General features: G+C 39.9%; 2 protein-coding genes across 2 annotated transcripts in view; both read left to right on the top strand.

Moving 5' to 3' along the window:
• Positions 1-5,130, top strand: part of RLF (RLF zinc finger) — a 91,669-nt gene extending 86,539 nt beyond the window's left edge. Inside the window, exon 8 of the mRNA XM_077844570.1 lies at positions 246-5,130. Coding sequence (XP_077700696.1) covers positions 246-4,892 — 4,647 coding nt within the window. The 3' untranslated portion in view covers positions 4,893-5,130. The remainder of the gene's footprint in view (positions 1-245) is intronic.
• Positions 5,131-11,097: 5,967 nt separating this feature from the next.
• TMCO2 (transmembrane and coiled-coil domains 2) lies at positions 11,098-13,894 on the top strand. The gene is made up of 2 exons (XM_077844569.1): positions 11,098-11,455; positions 13,492-13,894. The coding sequence occupies exons 1-2, from the start codon at positions 11,210-11,212 to the stop codon at positions 13,804-13,806; spliced, it is 561 nt and encodes a 186-aa protein (XP_077700695.1). The 5' UTR covers positions 11,098-11,209; the 3' UTR covers positions 13,807-13,894.
• Positions 13,895-16,227: the final 2,333 nt, after the last annotated feature.

The raw sequence follows: 16,227 nt of genomic DNA, 5'->3' as shown, positions 1-16,227 counted from the left end.
AATTCTTTGAGGGTTAGAGATTGCTTTAATATGTAGTGCCTTATAAAGTTGGACACTCTATAAATGTTCATTGTTATTCATGGTTGTAACATGTAAGCAGGATCTAAATGTCAGTTGCAGGAAGAGAGAGTAAACATAAATTTAAGAACTCTAAAAGTTCTGAGAAGTATATATCTTACCAATGAAAGTTATGTAATATTTAATATGAAAAAGAATAATGACTTTCCCCCCTATTTTTCTTATAGGCTCAAGATGCTGGTCTTGGGGTGTCAATTTTACTATGTGTCAGAGCTCTTCAACTCAGATCAAGCGAAGATGAAGAAATGAAGGCATCAGTTTGTAAAACAATTGCTTGTCTTTTACCAGAAGATTTAGAGGTCAGACGAGCCTGTCAGCTTACAGAATTCTTAATTGAACCCAGTTTGGATGGATTTAATATGTTGGAAGAACTGTATTTGCAGCCAGATCAAAAATTTGATGAAGAAAATGCACCAGTTCCAAATTCTCTCCGATGTGAGCTCTTACTAGCTTTAAAGGCCCATTGGCCTTTTGATCCTGAATTTTGGGACTGGAAAACTTTAAAACGACACTGTCACCAACTGCTAGGACAAGAAGCCTCCGATTCTGATGATGATCTAAGTGGCTATGAAATGTCTATTAATGACACAGATGTTTTAGAATCATTTCTCAGTGATTATGAGGAAGGTAAAGAAGATAAACAATACAGAAGAAGAGATTTAACAGATCAGCATAAAGAGAAAAGAGACAAAAAACCTATTGGTTCTTCTGAAAGATACCAGAGGTGGCTTCAGTATAAATTTTTCTGTTTGTTATGTAAGCGGGAATGTATAGAGGCCAGGATTCTTCATCATTCTAAGATGCATATGGAAGATGGAATTTACACCTGTCCAGTTTGTATTAAAAAATTCAAGAGAAAAGAAATATTTGTTCCTCATGTGATGGAACATGTTAAAATGCCACCAAGCAGAAGGGACCGCTCTAGAAAGAAATTACTGTTGAAAGGCTCTCAAAAGGGAATTTGTCCCAAGAGCCCCTCTGCAACCCTGGAGCAAAACCAGTCCTTGGATGAACAAGCCAAAGGAGAGTCTCATGAATATGTCACATTCAGCAAACTAGAAGATTGCCACCTGCAAGACAGAGATCTGTACCCATGTCCTGGCACAGACTGTTCCCGTGTATTTAAACAATTTAAATACTTAAGTGTGCATCTTAAAGCTGAACACCAAAATAATGATGAAAATGCCAAGCACTACTTGGATATGAAAAACAGAAGAGAGAAGTGTACTTATTGTCGACGACATTTCATGTCTGCTTTTCACCTGCGGGAGCATGAACAAGTGCATTGTGGTCCTCAACCTTATATGTGTGTATCTATAGATTGCTATGCAAGGTTTGGATCAGTGAATGAACTACTTAACCATAAACAAAAACATGATGATCTGCGTTATAAATGTGAATTAAATGGCTGTAATATTGTTTTCAGTGACTTGGGACAGCTTTACCACCATGAAGCACAACACTTTAGGGATGCATCTTACACATGCAACTTTGTTGGCTGTAAAAAGTTCTATTATTCCAAAATTGAATACCAAGATCACCTCTCAATGCATAATGTTGAAAGTTCAAATGGAGATGTGAAAAAATCAGTGAAACTTGAGGAGGCTGCACCAGGTGAAAAGCAAGATAGTATCAATCAGCCCCATCTACTTGACCAAACTGATAAATCACATTTACCTGAGGATCTTCTTTTCTGTGCAGGATCAGCTAATTCTCAAATAGAAACTGCAGAAAATCTGAAAGAAAACAGTGACAGTAATTCTAGTGATCAGTTAAGTCATAGCTCTTCAGCTTCCTTGAATGAAGAGTTAATTGATACACTGGATCACTCTGAAACCATGCAGGATATATTATTATCTCATGAGAAGGTCTTTGTGCCCTCCAGTTTAAAAGAAAAATGTTCCAGTGTGGCAGTTTGTTTTGATGGGACTAAGTTTACCTGTGGTTTTGATGGCTGTGGTTCCACATACAAAAATGCAAGAGGGATGCAAAAGCATTTACGGAAGGTTCACCCATACCATTTCAAACCCAAAAAGATAAAGACAAAAGATCTCTTTCCCTGTTTGGGTAATGAACATAATCAAACAACTGAAAAGTTTGATGCAGAACCTAAACCCAGCTCAGATACAAACAGTGACTCCCCCGATGAAGGTCTAGATCACAATATTCATACTAAATGCAAACGAGAATATCAAGGTTATTCCACAGAAGCTTCCATTTGTGCTTCTAAAAGGCCGTGTACAGAGGATACCATGTTGGAACTTTTGTTACGCTTGAAACATTTAAGCTTGAAAAACTCAATGACACATGGATCTTTCTCAGGGTCGTTGCAGGGGTACCCATCCAGTGGTGCTAAGTCTCTTCAATCGGTTTCACCTATATCAGACCTTAATTTTCAGAATCAAGATGAGAATATGCCAAGTCAGTACCTTGCACAGTTGGCAGCTAAGCCTTTTTTCTGTGAGCTTCAAGGATGCAAATATGAATTTGTGACCAGAGAGGCTTTGTTAATGCATTATCTTAAAAAACATAATTATTCAAAAGAAAAAGTCCTTCAGTTAACCATGTTTCAACATCGGTATTCCCCATTCCAGTGTCATATTTGCCAAAGGTCATTTACAAGAAAAACACATCTTAGGATTCATTATAAAAATAAACATCAGATTGGCAGTGACAGAGTAACTCACAAACTGTTAGATAATGAAAAATGTGATCATGAAGGCCCATGCTCAGTAGACAGATTGAAAGGTGATTGCCCTACAGAACTTGGCCGTGATCCCAGCAGTAACTCTGAGAAGCCACACTGTCACTCTAAAAAGGATGAATGCAGTTCAGAAACAGATTTGGAGTCATCCTGCGAAGAAACAGAAAGTAAAACATCTGATATTTCATCACCAATAGGTAGCCATAGAGAAGAAGGAGAAGGAAGAGAGGGACGAGGTAGCAGGAGAACTGTTGCTAAAGGAAATCTCTGCTATATTTTGAATAAATACCACAAACCATTCCATTGTATCCATAAAACTTGCAACTCCTCATTCACCAATCTAAAAGGCTTGATTCGTCATTACAGAACTGTACATCAGTACAACAAAGAACAATTATGTTTAGAGAAAGACAAAGCAAGAACCAAAAGGGAACTTGTCAAATGTAAAAAGATATTTGCTTGCAAATATAAGGAATGTAACAAACGCTTCCTGTGTTCCAAAGCTCTTGCTAAGCACTGTAGTGACTCTCATAACCTAGACCATATTGAAGAGCCTAAAGTGCTTTCTGAAGCTGAATCTGCAGCAAGGTTTTCCTGTAACCAGCCTCAGTGCCCTGCTGTTTTTTATACATTCAGCAAGTTGAAGCACCACTTGATGGAACAGCATAATATTGAAGGAGAAATACATTCAGATTATGAAATTCATTGCGATCTTAATGGCTGTGGCCAGATTTTCACCCATCGCAGTAATTATTCTCAACATGTATATTACCGACATAAAGACTATTACGATGATCTGTTTAGAAGCCAGAAAGTGGCAAATGAAAGGCTACTAAGGAGTGAAAAGGTGTGTCCTACAGCGCTTACTCAGGGGCATGAACATCAGACTACCAGGAGATCATTTAATGCTAAAGCTAAAAAATGTAGTTTAATCAAAGAAAAGAAGGCTCCGATTAGTTTTAAAACAAGAGCTGAAGCCCTCCATATGTGTGTGGAGCAGTCTGAGCACACACAGTATCCCTGCATGGTTCAAGGATGCTTATCTGTGGTGAAGTTGGAGAGCAGCATAGTGAGGCATTATAAACGCACCCATCAGATGAGTAGTGCCTATTTAGAGCAACAGATGGAAAATCTTGTCGTCTGTGTTAAGTATGGTACCAAAATTAAGGAAGAGCCCCCTTCTGAAGCAGACCCCTATATAAAGAAAGAAGAAAATAGCTGTGAATCAGAGCGCACGAAGCACAGCCATTCCCCAGGTGACAGTAGCGTCCCTGCCCAGAGCACTGATTCCCTTCATCCAGGCGAAAGGGAGGGAGGTCAGAAAGGATGTACAGAAAGCAAACCAGTGTTTGATGCAGATACTCTGCTCTACAGAGGAACTTTGAAATGTAACCATAGTTCGGAAACCACTTCTTTGGAACAATGTAATATAGTTCAGCCTCCTCCTTGTAAAATAGAAAATTCCATACCTAATCCTAGTGGGACTGAAAGTGGGACTTACTTCACAAGTTTCCAGCTGCCTTTACCAAGGATCAAAGACTCAGAAACTGGGCAGCAAAGTTCAGGGCAAGAAAACACTGTAAAAAATTCAACCCATGTCCCAAAAGAGAATTTTAGGAAGCATCCACAGCCTAGGTCATTTGATTTGAAGACTTACAAACCTATGGGATTTGAATCTTCATTTCTGAAATTTATTCAGGAAAGTGAAGAGAAAGAAGACGATTTTGATGATTGGGAGCCTTCGGAGCACTTAACATTAAGTAGTTCTTCACAACCCAGTAATGACTTAACAGGGAGTGTTATGGCAAATAATATGGTGAATGACAATGACCCTGAAGTTGACATACCTCATTCTTCCAGTGACTCTGCAATTCATGAGAACCTGACTGCAATCCCACCTTTGATAGTAGCTGAGACAGCAGCAGTTCCTTCCTTGGAGAACCTGAGGGTTGTATTGGACAAAGCATTAACAGACTGTGGAGAGCTTGCCTTAAAACAGCTTCATTATCTACGGCCAGTGGTTGTCCTTGAAAGATCTAAGTTTTCCACACCAATTTTAGACTTGTTTCCAACAAAAAAGACCGATGAGCTTTGTGTAGGAAGTTCCTAAATAGCAATTTTGTTTTAGAAACAGACTGGCTCCAACACTGCAACATGGGGACAATTGCCAACTTGAACAAAGGCTGAGAACCAGCCACACTGTTGTTTAGGGTAGAATAGGCTGTGTATTTACATGAATGTATAATATCTATGTCAGCAGTATTGGCTGAGTCCATTAGCTCTCCAGTTGGTTTATTGATTGGGTTTGTTTTTTTTGTTTGTTTGTTTATTAAAAAAATGGAACTGTACTCTTGTTTGGTGCTAATTAATACATCAAAATATATTGGGGCTTCCTTTTTCAAATTAAGTGTGCATGATTGTATATGGAACAAATACTAAGATCCCAGGGTGGGAGGGCTAGGGAAAGGGATATGGAGTTCTTACTTGACTTGAATGTGCACCTGAGGGTGCTTTGTGTAATATATTGTACACTACAGCATCTTATATTTTTTGAGTTGAGTTTCAATAAATTACAATTTTTCACCCATTTCTTGTTTACTCATAATGAGTTTTCATACCATACATAAACTGCACTTAATATTTTCTGGAATGTGCACTTGTATTTGCCCCAATAGTTTTTCTTGTTAACCAAACCATTTCGATCCAGCTTCTTTCTGAATGACAATATATTGTCTTAAAATTTTTGTGCAAAGAAAAATCTAAAATTGAATAATTAGTCCCAAGAGTCAAGATAGCTCCCAAAAAAGGATGTCCAGGAGTTGCCTGGGTAGAAGGAGAAAATACCAAGCAGAACATGAAGGGCATAGTTGTGTGCAGTCATGTTTCCAGGGAACTACAAGTAATTTGGTAGGCTGCAATGAAAGAGAAGCACTGAGGTGGATGAGATTATTGTAGAGATAGGTGGCAGGAACCCAACCATGAATGCTAAGGAGTTTGGACTTGAAGCCACAGGCAGCTGAGACCCTTTGAAGGATTTGAACAAAATAACATGATGAAGTTCATTGTAATAATGTTAAGTCAGTAACAATTTCTAGGTCACTTTAGTATGATATGAGACACCTGGTGGATTCATTCTTAAGACTCCTTATACTAGAGACTTTTTGGCCCAGAACAAGAAAAAGTTGCTAATTGTCTTAAGACTGAACTACATCCATTCATCCACTCCTGACTTATACCCTCTGAAAGGATATAGTTAGTCCATTTGTAGGGGAGCCAAACCCTAAATTTCAGAAACCTATTGAAAGTTTGCTTCAAGTACAAGCCTAAATGATTTATCCTAAATCACTTTCTATTCCAGTTGGAGATCTTGTTTCATTTTGTGGACTTACTAACGACCATGTTTTATGTCAAACCCAGCATGTGAAGTTACATGACAATATAGAAGGTCAGAGTTTTGTAGCTTTTAGTACTATCGTTTTTATTTGATGTGTCTTTAGGATTTATCCCCAATGCTGGTATGAACCTGGAAGCAATGACTTTGTTTTCAAAGTCCTTTTATTTTTTATTTATTTTTATTTTTACTTTTAAAGATTTTATTTATTTGAGAGAGAGTGGGTGGAGGAACAGAGGGAAAGGAACAAGCAGACCACACACTGAGCACAGAGCCCCACAAAGGGTTCTATCCTATGACCATGAGATCACAACCTGAACTGAAACCCAAGAGTTGGACGCTTATCTCCGTGAGCCACCCAGGTGCCCCTCAGAGTCTTTTTAAATTCAAGATCTGCTCTGTAACTGACAGAAGTTGAGAGTGCCACTTTCATTCTATCCTTTTACCCAGAATTCACTTGTTTCAGTGTTTCCCCTTGTTCATGAACATGTGTGAAAGAGAGGGTGGGGAATCATGGAGAAGAAACCTTTTATTAATCCCAAATCTATCCTCTGTTTGTCCTGGGTTGCCTACTTCTGACTTGCATTGCCAAGAACATAGTCATTGGAAGATGGAATTAGTCATTAACCAAATATTCAAGTGTACACGTATTTAGAGGCAGTTTCAGATGCTTAGGGAGATAAAAATCCCAAAATAAATTTGTCAAGGCATCTGCCAGTGTGGAGCCTTCATGTGAGGGCTAGGATAGCTTAAACATTGTTAATCATAGTGTGGCAGTGGACCTGCAGCATGGGCATCACCTTGGAGCTTGTTAGAAATGTAGAATGTCAGGCCAGGCCCCACTCCAAAACTTCTGGCCCAAAATCTACATTTTAGTAAGATCTCTAGATGATCCATAGGCACAGAAAAATTCCTGAAGCAATGGCCTAGAACATAGTGGAAAGTACTGTGAGAATTCAGGATAGCTACACTTTCTTAAAAGCACTTTACATAAAAAAAAAAGCACTTTACATAAAATTATCTTGTTGAATTTTCATAACTTCAGGAAGTAGGTACTTTTCCCTTCATTTGACATACAGACTTAAGGATGGAGTGTTTTCCCTAGCTGTTAGAAGCTGGGGATAGGTGGAGCCTCGTTTCCAATTTCTTCTGACTGGAAGGATATCAGGGAGGGAAACTTCATGTGAAGAAAGTACATCAAAAAGTTGCAAGTGGTGTTTAAATTAGTGCCAAAAAAAAAAACATAGTTCTGTAATGAAACAGTATATTGTTTGTGGGAGTGAATAATGGGATATAAAGTTTGAAGTGTAAGTATAAGCCAGGTCATGCAGATCCAATTCTAATTCTACATCTGTTGACGTTTTCTCATTTGAGGAAAGAGAGGAAAACTGGCTCATACTGTTTCTGTGAGTCTGTTTCTCTTTCTGAGAGGAATTTATAAAAGAAAGGTTTCTCAGTCCCTTCTCCCCACCTCTCACCCTCACGATAGACTGTGATGCCTCTCGCTTTATCCTGCTGACTCAGGGGCAAAGCCTTCTGTTATGTAGAGCTGAGACTGGAAAGAGGGACTCGCTCTAATCTGACTTCCTTGGTCTACACCTGCAGGAATAGATTCTGTGATAGACTGCATTTGGAAGTCGGAACCACTTTGAGAACAGGAACCAGGATACTCAGACTTAACCTGTCAACCTGTATTTGACAGGTTTCACCTGTATTCCAGGCGCCTGAAGGCACAGGAAAGCTACAGCCAAATATTCACGAAGCAACACTATCTGCCAACTCCTGGGTGTCGAACTTCACAGTTTCCTGCATCGTGGAGATGAGAGTCTAGTAAAGAAGATACACAATAAACAAAACAATACAAATGAAGTGCTACATGAGAGCTGTGGCTGTGACAGGACCCCCCAAAAAGGCCAGGAAAAGCTGCTTTGAGGAAGGGATGTTTGAATTGAAACCCAAAGAACCAGTAGGAATTAGCCAGAGAGTATAATCGTATTGTGTGGAAAGGCTTTGTGGTGTGTTCATGACATTGATGAGTCTGGTATAGCTGGTGCTGAGAGTAAAAATGGGAAAAGGAAATGAGAGAAAGCTGGATAGGTAAACAGCAACCAGGTATTTTAGGGCTATGTAACCAGCTTCTAGATTTTTTATTTTGTTTGAAAGGCAATGAAGAACATATAAGGCATAAAGTAAGCATTGCATGAGTCCGAAGTTCCATCCTAATAGGGTCCGATGTGGAAGATTACTGGGTGGACTGGCTGGATAGATGGATAGATGACTATCTAAAGGTAGGCTGAGATGCCTTGCATATTGATAAATCTTTGTTGTTGGGCGTTTTCAGGTGTCTAAGAAGGGAGTCAAACTATAAATGGGTTTTTTTTTTTTTTGGACTAGATTCTTTTAAGGCACCTTACACTATTGAGATTTACAATACTGTGTATTTTGTCATAAATGTCACTACAAATAATAGTTGCACTTACCTATATGGGTAGCTTGGGGTTTTTTGTTTTTGTTTTTTTTAAGATTTGTATTTATTCATGAGAGACAGAGAGAGGCAGAGACATAGGCAGAGGGAGAAGCAGGCTCCCTGCAGGGAGCCCAATGTGTGACTCAATCCTAGGACCTTGGGATCATGACCTGAGCCAAAGGCAGATGCTCAATCACTGAGCCACCCAGGCACCCTAGCTTCTTCTTTTATACAAATTATCAAATTCCCATTACAGGCCTACAAGGTAAGGAATTACTCCCACTTCACAAATGAAGATAGATATTAGGGCTCAGGTTTAGCGATTAGCTCAAGGGAACAAGGTCAGTGAATGGGAGAGCCAAAACTTTTAACCCAGATTCATTGTACTCCCAAAAGCCTACCCTCTTAACAGCTACTCTATAAAGATTCTGTCCAAACAAGTACACAAATACGGTAATAGGCACTTGATGAATTAACAGTTTAGGCCATAAGGATATTTAGGATTCTTTCCGGGGACTTTGCATTCACCTAATATTTTGTTTAATGCCTGTTATGTGCCAAGCCCTAGGGATACAGTAGTCAATAAAAGGGGCATGGTCCTTGTCTTCCTTAAGTTTACAACAGTCACGGGAACACCTGGGTGGCTCAGTGGTTGATCCTCTGCCTTCGGCTCAGGGCGTGATCCTGGGCCTGGGGATCGAGTCCACTTCAGGCTCCTACATGGAGCCTGCTTCTCCCTCTGCCTGTGTCTCTGCCTCTCTCTCTGTCTCTCATGAATAAGTAAATTTAAAAAAAATTTAAAGTTTACAACAGGGAAGGCCAATGTTAAACCATAAATTGCACAAATAACTATAATTATGTCAAGTGCTTTGAAAGTAAGGGGTAAGGTGCCGTGTAACAGGGGGCTCTAATGTAGTAAGGAGAGTCTCAAGTAATGATTTAGTTGTCACAGCCCTATCTTTCTCCAAAAAGTTTCTGGTTACCATTCTTTAATGGTTTCTGACCTATGTCTAATCTATAATAGCCAAATCCAAAGTCTTATCTGAGTCACTTTTATTCCTTGCTAGAAAGAATTCTCAGTGTTGTCAGCCTCTAGCTGACTGTGGATTTAACATCAATAGCAGTCACTCATAAATCGGTAGGTCATTTCACCCTGACATAAGTACTACATTTCCTTTTTCTTTTTTTTTAAGATTTATTTATTTATTCATGAGAGACGGAGAGAGAGAGGCAGAGACACAGGCAGAGGGAGAAGTAGGCTCCATGCAGGGAGCCCGATGTGGGACTCGATCCCAGGGCCTGGGACCATGCCCTGAGCCCAAGGCAGACGCTCAACTGCTGAGCCACCCAGGCATCCCAGTACTACATTTCCAACAACACTTGAGACTCCATTTTCTGGATGTGTCTCTGATACCTGAAGCTACCTGCCATACCTCCCCTTCCTGCAAGAACGAAACAATTATTCCTCCTATTACAAGCCTCCCTATTACTGTTCTTTCAACCTGAATGAACAAATTGAAATACAATCAGGCAGTACTTTTCTAAAAATTGTCATAACTGACCCTTTCGCCCCTTCCTTTTTGTGCCTCTCCCCTCCTATTGGTGCAAACTCTCTTTTGGATTCTTGCTGTCTTCACAATTGACCTCACAGTTTAGAATATACATGTGTGTGAACTCTTCTCATAAGGTTTTTGCATACAGATGGTACATATTTTCATACCTCCACGCTGAATGTAGATAGGTACCAGTCAGCAAATAATTGATTTGATAACATGTCATATAAGTTACTGCACAATACGCTACAGTTTACAAAGTGTTTAGAAAATTATACCATCTGTTTCTAATATAAACTTTGTAAAGGATGTGGAATCCCCATCTGTAAACAGATGAGCAAAATGAGGCTCAAATATGTTTAAATAGTCTTCCCAAAGATCACAATTTCTACATAATAGTGACATGTGAAAAAAACGAATGCTGCAAAATAATCCAGTAATAATCTCCTTCCACATTTACCAAGTAAACTATTCACTCTTTAGGAAAGCTTTCTTTAAATCCTCTCAAGTCTCCACTTAACCTCAGTTTTCTCATTTGCCATGTAAAAATAATTGCTGTCCCTTCCATGTATCATTGGAAATGTTCTGTATCTACACTCTCCAAGCCATATTGGCTAACTTAAATGTAATTACAATTAAATAGAATGTAAAATTCAATGTCTTGGCCACACTATTCACATTCCAAGTGACGACTGGCTACTATATTGGACAGAGCAGATATAGCATATTCCCATCATTGCAGAAAGTTCTATTTGGACAGTGCTGTGCTACAGCTAAAACTTGCCAAAAATCGAAGAAAGCAATATTACTGAACTGAAAATCTAGGCGAGTGTCTGATTGAGTGAGAAAGTTCACTGGGTGAGTGGGAAGCAAGCTGACCTTTAGAACAGTGACATCACAATGCACAGTTCACAGTGGCTCCAGAACACCTGGGCTCCCAGGCCACTCTTCCTAATGCATATCTAGGTTCCTGAAGCCTCTGTACATGTAGTTCCTGGAGCTGCTGTCTTATTAAAATGTCAACATATTTTTCTTCATCTTCATCTGTCTGGGACAACGTCGTAGATTACCTTTCTCTGAGCTCAATATGGAATTGGCTACAAGCAACTCTTCTGGGAGAGACTAGTCCACCTCAGCAAACAAATTTGGGTCTACTAGATAATCTTGGTCCAACTGTGCAAGTTATCCTGGGGATTTCCTTTTTGCTTTTGTTGGGAATAGGAGTGTATGCCATGTGGAAACGAAGTGTTCAGTCAATTCAGGTTATACTCTTTTGTTACAGAGGAATTTAAATAATTCTAAATTGAAATTTGGTTAGTCCTCTCCTGTATTCCTGCTACCCAGTTTTAAGACCCTGCAGATGAGCAAAGATGAACCCTAGTCTCTGACATCAGTTGAAACTAGATTAACCTTAAAAACTTTTGCCAATTAGGTTTTGAGCATAAAATGCTCTTCCTCACAGTGGTCTTTGGCTTGTTTTAGAATAAAATAGATCAAACGAGTTCATAAACTGAGAAGGCAGCCTAACCCCAAATTTATTTGATCACATATTCATCTTTGATTTCCTGCTATGTGCCAGACACAGTGAGGGATACCTTTTAAAAGTATAAGCATTGCAAATATAATTGGGATCTTGGGTTTGGCCTTTCTGTCCCTACTATGACATTGTTCTGTAACTGATGCCAACGCATATATATTCATTTAGGTATCACAATATTCTCATTATTGTTTTAACAAATATCACGCTCAATAAATATACAAGGGTTCTTTTGGGGGAATAGAAGTATAATTGGCTGGGATTGTAAGAAACATAAGGTTTTTCATCTAATTACCAATGATTATAACTTCATAGTTTAATCACCAAAAAATAGTTCTATTTACAATATAGTCAAAATGCTTTTAGAATCCGAACAGTTCCATGAAATGGATAGAGGTTATTTTCATATGACAAACAAGGAAACTGAGGTGCATTGAGGTTCAGTGGAAATCTAAGGGGGTAGGGTTCTAAAAGGTCATTCTTAAGGTTTACTTGGTAAATGCTGAGAGAAGTTATAACCAGATCATTTTGTAGCTTTCACTTTTTTCATATATCACTACTGTCAAGGAATCATGGTCACATGCATTCTCTTAACTTTTCAAAACCCTGCATGGTAGTCATGGCAGGGATTATCATGTCCATCTTGTGGGCAAGGTAACTTGGTTATCACTGAGTCAAGTTGACATAGATTGTAAAAACTTGCAAATCTGAGATTCGAACCCAATTTTTAGAATTCCAAAATCAAATCTTCTCCAAAGTTTAATTTAATATAATCCAACTAACCTAAATCCCCAACAGGGATATGTGGGCATACATGCATTTCAATTAGCTAGTAGAAGAATATAAGAAAAAAAAACCCAAACTATTATCTATAATTCTGGGTTCTGCTCTTGTTTGGTTAATGTTCGGCTCAATTAGATAAATTTGCAGACCTCCAGACACCTCAGCCAAGAAAGAGGTAGTAGAACAGGTGGTTAATAGCCTGGGCTCTGGAATTGGACTGCTGGGGCTCAAACCTTGGTCCCATCACTTGCTGTGTGAGCTGAGAGCAACCAGCCTCCAAAACCCCACTTTCCTTATCTGTAAGATGGGTTTGCCAACAGCATCTCCCTTAGGGTGGTCATGAGGGTAAAGGAGATATTGTGTGTATAAAGCTCAGCACACAATGAATACTCAATAAACAGTGCCAATGATCATAATAAGGAAGAAAGATGATTGGTTTCTAATTTTTATCCTGACAGGAATCTGTCCTACATCATTAAAAAAAATTTTTTTTCCCCATGACCAGAAAATCTAATTTTTCAGACCACTGTGTCCTGAGGGAACTTACATGAAAGTCAGTATTCCTGGATTTCAGTCTTGGCTCTATCATTTCCAAGTATATGACCTTGGACAATGTAAGGATCCAAACTGGAAGTTATTCAAATGCTACCTAGTTCTGAGGTTTTTCTACACAAATAGGTCCTTCATAGGGAAAACAGCCTCCTAGCACAGACCCCTGCATGTGGCAAATTTTTAGCAAATGGTATCTATTATTATCATCTTTATTAATTAAACACAAATAATAATCCCTGACCTGCCTATCACTCTGTTTTGTGATGAAGATCAAAAGACAAAATAGATATGAAGATGTTTTGTTAAACAGAAGCTTTGGCATAGTAATGAGGGATTATTGTTACTATTAGGCTTTTGTTTCGTTTTGAATCTGAGGCAGTCACATGAATAAACTAGTAACGTTCAACTTCTGTTGTTTTATTTTAGAAAATATTGTTGTTTATAATCACACTCTACAAACTTTACAAGAAGGGCTCAGATTTTTTTCAGGCTTTGCTGGTCAGCCCAGATGGGAATCTTCTCCCAATTCAAGACAATAATCTCTTCCTGTCCTTGGGTCTGCAAGAGAGAATTTTGAAAAAACTTCAGACGGTGGAAAACAAAGTGAAGGACCTGGAGGGGATGATCATTTCCCACAAACCTGCCACAAAGAGGGAGTGCTCCTCTGAGCCCTACTGCAGCTGCTCTGACTGCCAGAGTCCCTTACCCACATCAGGGTTTACTTCCACATCTGAAATGTGATGGACTCCAATCTTTTCCAGAAAAGCACTGTTTTCCCCTCATGTGTGTGATGCTGTAACAATAAAGATAGAGAACTATATTGAAATGACCCTGTAAGGACTGGCCCTCTCTTTGGTGGGGCCCAGCTTCTACTTATGTATGTGGTGGGGTTATGTGGGGTGTAGTAGTGTCAAAAATGTTTCTGAGATAATGATGCCGCTTGGTAGGCTGGAGACCCTAAACAGCCATATAGAAAAGGAGAGCCCAACTGGAATCCATGGGAAAGAAGGGAAAGTGAGTCAGTGATATGGCCTTGAGCTCCATGCTGAACAGGTTGGATTAGATGTAATAAAAACAGCAAGAAAGTGCTGAGGTTTTTTAATAAAGATTTTATTTATTCATGAGAGACAGAGAGAGAAGCAGAGACATAGGCAGAGGGAGAAGCAGGCTCCATGCAGGGAGCCCCATGCGGGACTTGATCCCAGGACCCCGGGATCACACCCTGAGCCAAAGGCAGACACTCAGCCACTGAGCCACCCAGACATCCCAGAAAGTGCTGTGGACTGTCCCGTAGAGGTGGGCTGGCTCTTGTGCTGGTCTTCAATCTAAAGGTAAATATGTAGCCCATGAGTTTGTCTGCATTAATTACTCAGAGATGGACAAGGATACTTGAATTTTATCCAACTTTTATTGATACTCCAGGCTAAAGCATTATGACAATCCTTGGGAATCTGTCCTGAGTGCTTTAGGAGCAGCCAGTTCGGCTGTTGGGCAGGTAATTTTAGAACAAGTAGTAATATAAAATATAGTGGGATCCCATCATCTTGAACTTAGCTGAATTCTCCTATGTGAATCCCAGGTGGGCAGGGAGAGAAGGAGGTACCCACCTGTCATTTCACCTGATGAGTGTGTGCTCTGATGGGAAGGGGGAGGACACATGGTAGCAGATGATCCCCTCAGTGGATGGGTCTCAGATCCCACAAGCCTAGTGTGTGCATTCTTGCCACAATAAAGGTGATTAAACAGTCATTGAAATACTTTGTAACCATCTGACACCCAAATGAAACTCTGCAAAGAAGCAGTGATTTATTGCCATGCTGGAGCAAAAACTGGCTGTGTTATTCAACAGGAAGAAAAAATAATCTCCCTAGTGGCATCTTCCTAAGGGATCAACGAGGGCAATTTTGATCATACTTTTTTTCCAGTGTACTGGCTTTAAAATGCAACCTCTGTGTAGTGTAGTGTCCTCAGCGTAAAAACAGGTCAGTGAATACAAGGCAGGACCAGGAAAGGCTTTCTCAAGGAAGTGACACAGAGTAGTCCCATAAGGGGTTACATAGGCAGACAACGAATTGGAAGGTATTCATGCCTGTGGAATTAGTATGGAGCCAAATAAAAGAGGGTGGCTTGGCTGGAAAACAAGGACAATTTCAGGGTGGCTGGAGCACTGGCTATTTCCTAAGCTACAATGAAGAATTTTGGCTTCAGGGTAAGACACACTAATCTCATCTTCAGATCAGCTTTAATTCATGATGTGCATTATCTGATAGTGTAGGTGAGAAGTTTGTTAACTATGCTGCTGAAGGAGTGCCATGCAATCTTTTATAGTCAATGTCTCAGAGCACCTGGCTCATGGGACTCTTGATTTTGGGGTCATGAGTTTGAGTCCCACACTGGGTACAGAGATTACTTTTTTTTTTTTTAAGATTTTATTTATTTATTCATGAGAGACACACAGAGAGGCAGAGACACAGGCAGAGGGAGAAGCAGGCTCCCTGCGGGGAACCCGACGTGGGACTCGATCCCAGGACCCCGGGGTCACACCCTGAGCCAAAGGCAGACACTCAACCACTGAGCCACCCAGGCATCCCTCATTGTAGGTTTTTAGATAGGGGAGTAACAGAGATAAGGTAATCTGGGAGACAGAATAGAATGAGATAGATGTTAAAGATAAAACAGCTGGTTACTTCTATGAGGATGTACAGTGTGGTAGAAACTGAGGAAGTCACCTTGTTTCTGGCTCTCAGCTCCCCAGGAAGGGTGTGTAATTTACACGACAGTCACATTCCCAGTGTGGAGAGTAAGCCATTCTTGAGACCAGAGCACTTATGTCCAGGGCATCAGTTAAGAAAACTGATGTGTAGCAAGCAGAGATTCAAGGCAAAATGGAAAAAGGGCTTGAGAGCTACTTTACCATTCAGGTTAGAAGGGGTAGATGAACTACGCTACCCCAGTGTCCACCGCTTTAGAGATGAGAATCCTTATCTTCCAAATACAATTTCTCTCCTTTGGCAAAACCCTAACAATAGCCTCCTTTGAGGCTCTCATTTAGGTCTTCACACACATGAGCCCCTCTATTTATAAACACTAGCTTTCTGTACAAGGGGAACAAATAATTAACTTTCCAGACTTTGCTTCTGCCTCTGCTGATCCCACCCTAGT

This window comes from Canis aureus, chromosome 13 (genome assembly GCF_053574225.1).
Source record: "Canis aureus isolate CA01 chromosome 13, VMU_Caureus_v.1.0, whole genome shotgun sequence".
In the NCBI taxonomy this organism is placed as follows: Eukaryota; Metazoa; Chordata; class Mammalia; order Carnivora; family Canidae; genus Canis; species Canis aureus.
This window is presented reverse-complemented; position numbering and strand designations above follow the sequence as displayed.